Below are 6,684 nucleotides of genomic sequence, written 5' to 3'. Positions count from 1 at the left end.
TAAGTTTGAAACTGCTACAAAATATTCAATACATTAAGAAGATAAGAAACCATGGAAAAAAGAGGAACAAAGTAAAGGATGATAAGAGACATTAAACATGTAGACTTACATTGTTATACATGTCTGAGTGTAACCTGTAAGATCTATGGATCTCAGGTTGGCACTTCCATTGAAATTGGAAGTCAGGAGAGTAAAGATCTATAAGCATCATACAGACAAACTGGGGTAAGAAAGAACATTGTTTTACCCATTAACAGTGGGCTCTGTCACCATGTCTTGAACTGGAGTATCTTCAGAGGAAGATAAGTAAACCTTCTAGAGGCCACAGAAAGTTCGTGAGAAAATCACAGGGAATGATCCAAGATAATATCACTCTCCAAAGGCCTCATGGTGATTTGAATGAAAATGACCCAAATAGGGCCATAGGGAGTGGCAATATTATGAGGTGTGACCTTTTGGAATAGGTTTGGCCTTGTTAGAGGAAGTGGGTCAGTATGAGTGGGCTTTGAGGTTCCAAATGCTCAAGCATTCGTTCCCAGTTGTTCTCCCTACCACTGCTGCCTGCAGGTCTGGACATAGACCTCTCCAGCATCATGTCTATCTGTTTGCTGCCATGTTTCCTACCATGACAATAATGGACTAATCTCTGAAGTATAAGCAAACCCCAATCAAATGTTTTCTTTATAAAAGTCATTGTGCTCATGGTGTGGTAGACTTAGATTTTTCAAAGTCAACTTCAATAAGAGTTCTCAAAGGTTCTGATCCCCCTTCTAGCCAACAGTCCAAAGGAAGCAGGTAGGAGAGGGGGTAAATAGGCTCAGGGCCTAAAGCCCTGTTCATAAGGAGTACTTTAGGGCAATTCCAGTCCCTGTAGAAAGGGTGTCCTCCGCAGTCCAGTTTAGTAGTGTCAGGATATCAAGTGAACTTGGAAAAAAATATATTAGATACTGATTTTATTTGTTCTTTAACATGGGTGAAAGGTGGGTGGATGGGAGTGGGAGCATCGTCATAGAAGCAGGGGCAGGAGATGTGGATATGGGAGAAGGGGAAAAGGAAATAACATTTGAAATGTAAATACATAAAATATCCAAGAAAAATAGAATTGAAAAATTAAATTCTAGAACACAAACTATCAATTCTTTTCAATTCAAATGTATTACACTGCAATTACTTCACTTCTAGAATAACTATGAAGTAAAACTATGGTGATCTACATATGATAAAATTCATCTATACTTTTACATTTTTATTTGTAAATAATAGATTTTTAATTATCCCCTCTGGCTTTGTTTTCCTTTCCACTAACATTTTATTATGAATCACTTCAGTGACTTTAATATTAAGAAAAAATACATAGAAATCACACTGAAAAATGGAAGGAACGTTCCTACAAAAGATATTGAAAACATAAATACATAAAATAAAGTCCCTGTGTTTAAAGACCATGAAATCAACCCTCAGCGACTCATGGGAAAAAAAAATGGAACACAGAAAATAATTCCAAGATTCGTGGACTTAGGAAAGATGTTAAGAACTTACATTAATAAGGGATGATCAAGCACATGATAACAGGGAAATAAAAGAAAACCAAACAACAACACAGAAATAATGTAATTTTTGTAAATATTGTAACACATTGCACAGGGAGATATAATAAACATGGTGAAATAGGAAAAAAGTAGAAGAGAAAAAAAAGCAAGCAATAGCAATTGTGAAAGGGAGACAAACCCTGCCTGTAGATGCATATTGGAAGAAAACAATCAAAACATATGTTTACATCATTGTAGTTTTGGCAGAGACTTAAATGAATACATTGAAAAAATGGTACCATGTTCATCAAATCAAACAAGTATTTTGATTTTAAGACAGATTTTTTAAAAAGTAAGATGTAATAATCAAGACTATTCCAAAAATATACTGGGAAAAAAAAGAACACGTAGATAATAGCCAAATAAGAAAAGGAAAGCTTGATTGCGCAAAGTCTAGCGCAGAGAGTACAGGGAACTGGAGATGTCAGACGCTTGGTTCTGAGGAGTGATTTACAACGCAATGGAGCGAGGAAGGGATCGAAGAACTACTGAACAGCACGTGCCAGAGATTGAGGTCCAGGTCAAATGTAGAAGGACAGCCTCACTGAGCAACCAAGAGTGTCTCTTGTATCCAGGGCGTTCTCAGCAACAGCAAGTTCCCGTGGTGGATTTCCAGGAGAACTGAGATAGGAGTTCTTAGCTGAGACACCAAGAGCTGGTTAAAGCGGTATTGCAAATTCAAGGTGGTGGAAGCCAAGGGAAACAGGACCCATCCACTCTTCGTGAAACTTTGGTCAAGCTTACACTGTGTTAACAACCTGCATCAAACCTTTATTTATTGCCCTCCCCCAAGTATGAAGGATCTTGAAATTTTAATGTTGACAACGGCTATTGTAGAACAGCAATCATGACTGTGGGTAAGAGTAGCAAGATGCTGCAGCATATGGACTGTAGAATGAGATGTATTCTGTACGATGGAAGATTCTTCATTGGCACCTTTAAGGCTTTTGACAAGCGTATGAATTTGATCCTCTGTGATTGTGCTGAGTTCAGGAAGATCAAGCCAAAGAATGCAAAACAGCCAGAACGTGAAGAAAAACCGGTTTTGGGTCTGGTCTTGCTACTTGGAGAGAACTTGGTTTCCATGACAGTGGAGGGTCCACCTCTTAAAGATACTGGCTTTGCTCTTGTGCCGCTTGCTGGTGAGGCAGGTGGCCCTGGGGTTGGAAGAGCATCTGGCAGCGCAGTACCAGCAGGTGTACCTATTCCCCAAGCTCCTGCTGGATTAGCAGGCCCTGTCCGAGGAGTTGGAGGCCCATCCCAGCAGGTCATGACCCCACAGGGAAGAGGCACTGTTGCAGCTGCTGCTGTTGCTGCTACTGCTAGCATTGCAGGAGCCCAACCCCAGTACCTGCCAGGACAGGGAACTCCACCTCCACCTGTAGGCAGAGCAACACCACCTCAAGGCAATATGGCTCCTCCACCCATGGGCCCACCAATTGGCCATTCCCCTGCTCGAGGGACACCTATAGGCATGCCCCCTCCAGGAATGAGACCCCCTCCTCCAGGAATTAGAGGCCCACCTCCCCCAGGAATGCGTCTACCAAGACCCTAAGATACAGTTGATTAATCTCAGCCCTTCTCTTTCCCTACAATGCTTCTTGTGAAATTGTGTAGCCTGCAAGTTTTGACCTCTCTTACTGCATGAAATATAGATAATAAATACATAGAGCAGTTTAAAAAAAAAAGGAAAGCCTGATTAGGATTTATAGGAATCCTATAAATCCATATAAATGGATGTATTGAAGCTAAGAGTCCCATGATTGGTTGATCTCTGTCTTATGTCCAGTGAGGTTTTCTAAGTAGATTAGTTATACATATAGTCATTTATCATAGATGAGATAATGGGTTGATGATGTACCCAATCCTGCCATTTTGCAGTGAGGCATTGAGGTTAACAACTTTCAAGGCAAAACAAAACAAAAAAACCAAAATAAAACAAACTAACATGTGAAGTACAATTATTAGTTATATAAATTAATGGCCAAAGGTCAATAGTTTTTCTTGATTTAAAACATTTTAGAAGTATTGTGGCAAAATTATATTAGTAAATGAAGCAAAGAAATATTTGCTCTTTTATACATTCATTTTTGTATTTTTTGCATATGTGAATGAATTTGTGCTTGTGTGTACTATGAATGAATCTTGTTAAGTGTTGGACATAAATTTAAGAAAATCTGGGAAATGTTTATCTTTAAAATTCTTGTTGTCATAAATAAGATGATGATTTTTCTCAGGACACTCTCCAAAGATCACAATCCCATTTCTAGGTTGCTTAAAAACCAAGTACCACCAGATGTATTCACAAATTTTCTCTCTCACTGGACCTAACCTGTATCTACAAGAAAACTAACCTTAAGGTCAGTCTGCTTCCATAGTCTGATGTGCACACGTGAACTCCTACAGCCGCCATAAGTGAAGTCAGACTAGAGAAATAGCACCTAGTAGAGTTAACTACATCTTTGCTTAGTAACGAGCAACTTCTGTGAGGTCACAACTATAGATTTGCTTCTAGATAGACTTGAGACTGTCATCCTTTGTGGTCTGGCATTAACTCAAAAATGTGAACAGTCAGAAAATAAGGGCTTTACTCAAGATACTTTTTGAAGGTCTAGGTCATGGTTGGTCCCTCACAGTATTAATCCAGGCTGCATAGAATGATAGTCTTTTTTTTCTCTCTGTGCCACTTAGCCTTCAATAGCTACACTGAGTACAGTGATACAGGAATGCAGGTACAATCGTGCACTAACTACGTGATAATATAAGTTTTACCCAGATGTCTTTGCTTTCTTCCTTAAGGATCTCTAACATTTTAATGGCCAAAAAAAAAAATGACTTTCACATATTTTTGAGATGACTAAGGGAATACTGATATGAGATATTTTTTAAGGCAGAATAAAGAGATTTGCTGCTGGGTAAAGATGAGATGGCAGTACAATGTGTTGTGGGAGTAAGAAATCACAAAAGACAATGTATAAATTAGATTCTGAAGGGATGTAAAACAATCAAAATTTTACAATACCTTTTATATGAGGAAACCTTATCCAGTGGTAACACTCAAACACATTTGTTTTCAAATCCGGAAAATTATAGGTTTTTTAGTATATGAAGAAATAATGTAATCTATACATGTGGAAGAAAAGTATAAAACTCACCTTCAAAATTTATGATTGATGAAGCTAAGAAGTGCGTGCTGACAGGAACCGGATATAGCTATTTCCTGAGAGACACAGCCAGAGCATGTCAAATACGGAGGTGAATGTTATCAGCAAACCACTGAACTGAGAACAGGACTCCCTGTTGGAAAATTAGAGAAAGAATTGAAAGAGATGAAGGGCTTGCAACCCAATAAGAACAACAATACCAACCAACCAGAGTTCCCAGGGACTAAACCACTACCCAAAGAGTACACATGGACAGATCTATGGCTCCAGCTGCATAGGTAACAGAGGATGGCCTTGTTGGGCACCAATGGAAGGAGAAGCCCTTGGTCCTGCCAAGGTTAGAACCCTAGTGTAGGGGAATGTCGGGGGGAGCGAGAAGAAGGGTTGGATGGGGAGGGGAACACCCTTAAAGAAGAAGAGGAGGGGGATGGGACAGGAAACCAGGAAAGGGAATAACGTTTGAAATGTAAATAAAAAAAATTAAAACAATTTTTCATGTATAAAATTAGTGATATATGATATAATTTAAATATTTTCATTAAGCTTTTCCTAAATGTAAAGTATTCAAGTTTTCTGTATTTTATCTTTAGTCAAAATAAAAAATAAAATATAAAAATAAAAAGTAGTATTTGAAAATATAGTCATATAAAATTCAAGATATTATAAAATCAATTACTTACAAATGAAATATTAAATGGGCAAACAGTTTCCTGAGGATTCATTCTGTATTGTTTATTTTGTTACATGTTCTTTTGGTATCACACCATGGATTTAATTAAACTTTGTAAAATCTTTTGCTGTCATAATAAAAAACATACCCCTTTATTTAATATAAAGTTACTGATTTAAGTCATAAAATATCAATGCAATATAAGATCTACATGTATATTAGACACGTGTTGGATTTAAAATATTTTATGAATATATTAAATTATAAAACATTCAGTTGTTTTTAAAAATCAAATATTAACGTTTATTATTATACATATATACAGACATATGTATATATGTATATATGTGTATATATATGTCTGTGTATATGTATGTTTATGTGTGCATATTGTTTTCACCTAATGAAGATATTTAAATAAAATTTTAGATAGTGGTTGCTAATCTTCCTAATGCCGTGACTCTTTAATACAGTTCCTCATGCAATGGTGACTATTCTCCTCATAGAAATATTTCTTTGCTAAGTTATTGCTACTTCATAACTGTAACTTTGCTACTATTATAAGCGTTAATGTATATATCTGATATGCAGGAGAACTGATAGGTGACCACCAAAGAGGTCCTGATTGACCCACAGGTTGAGAATCACTTATGTATTTTTGTTTCATTTGTTGACAATGAAAAGGGTAACTCGTTGCAATTTTTAAAATAGCCTTTAGTTTGAGAAAAATTGGATGGTTAAAAGCACCAGATCAGGAGCCTAACATTATTGCCCTCCATAAGGCCCCCAAAAGACAGCCGAAAGCATCAGATGCAGAGAATTACACCCAAGCAACGGACAGAAGCTGCTCACCCCTCCAGTGGAATTAGGGAAAGCTGGGAGAAGATGAGAAGAAGGGCAACCCTGTAGGAGGATCAGCAGTCTCAGGTAACCTGGAGCCCTGAGATCTCACAGACACTGGATCACCAACCAGGCAGCACACACCAGCTGAGATGAGGTCCCCAACACATATACAGCAGAGGACTGCCGGGTCCTGACTCAAGTGGGTGAAGATGCACCGAACCCTATAGAGATCTGAGGCCCAGGGAGTGGGAAGATCTGGTGTGGTGGGAGTGGGGAATGTTATACAGTCTGAGGGCAGACTGTGAGGGGAATAAAGATCAGACTGTAAAATAAAAATACCAAAGAATAAAAAGCACCAGATCACCCAACAAAATATTCTCTTATTTCTTCTTCTTCTTCTTCTTTTTCCTTAAAAAAT

General features: G+C 37.9%; 1 protein-coding gene and 1 pseudogene across 1 annotated transcript; both read left to right on the top strand.

Annotated features, from left to right (window-relative positions):
- Positions 1-2,049: 2,049 nt before the first annotated feature.
- Positions 2,050-2,252, top strand: LOC116913468 (annotated as a pseudogene).
- Positions 2,253-2,436: 184 nt separating this feature from the next.
- LOC116913467 (small nuclear ribonucleoprotein-associated protein N-like) lies at positions 2,437-3,266 on the top strand. The gene has a single exon (XM_032917671.1). The coding sequence runs from the start codon at positions 2,437-2,439 to the stop codon at positions 3,142-3,144; it is 708 nt and encodes a 235-aa protein (XP_032773562.1). The 3' UTR covers positions 3,145-3,266.
- The last annotated feature ends 3,418 nt before the right edge of the window (positions 3,267-6,684 follow it).

This window comes from Rattus rattus, chromosome 12 (genome assembly GCF_011064425.1).
Source record: "Rattus rattus isolate New Zealand chromosome 12, Rrattus_CSIRO_v1, whole genome shotgun sequence".
Lineage (NCBI taxonomy): Eukaryota > Metazoa > Chordata > Mammalia > Rodentia > Muridae > Rattus > Rattus rattus.
This window is presented reverse-complemented; position numbering and strand designations above follow the sequence as displayed.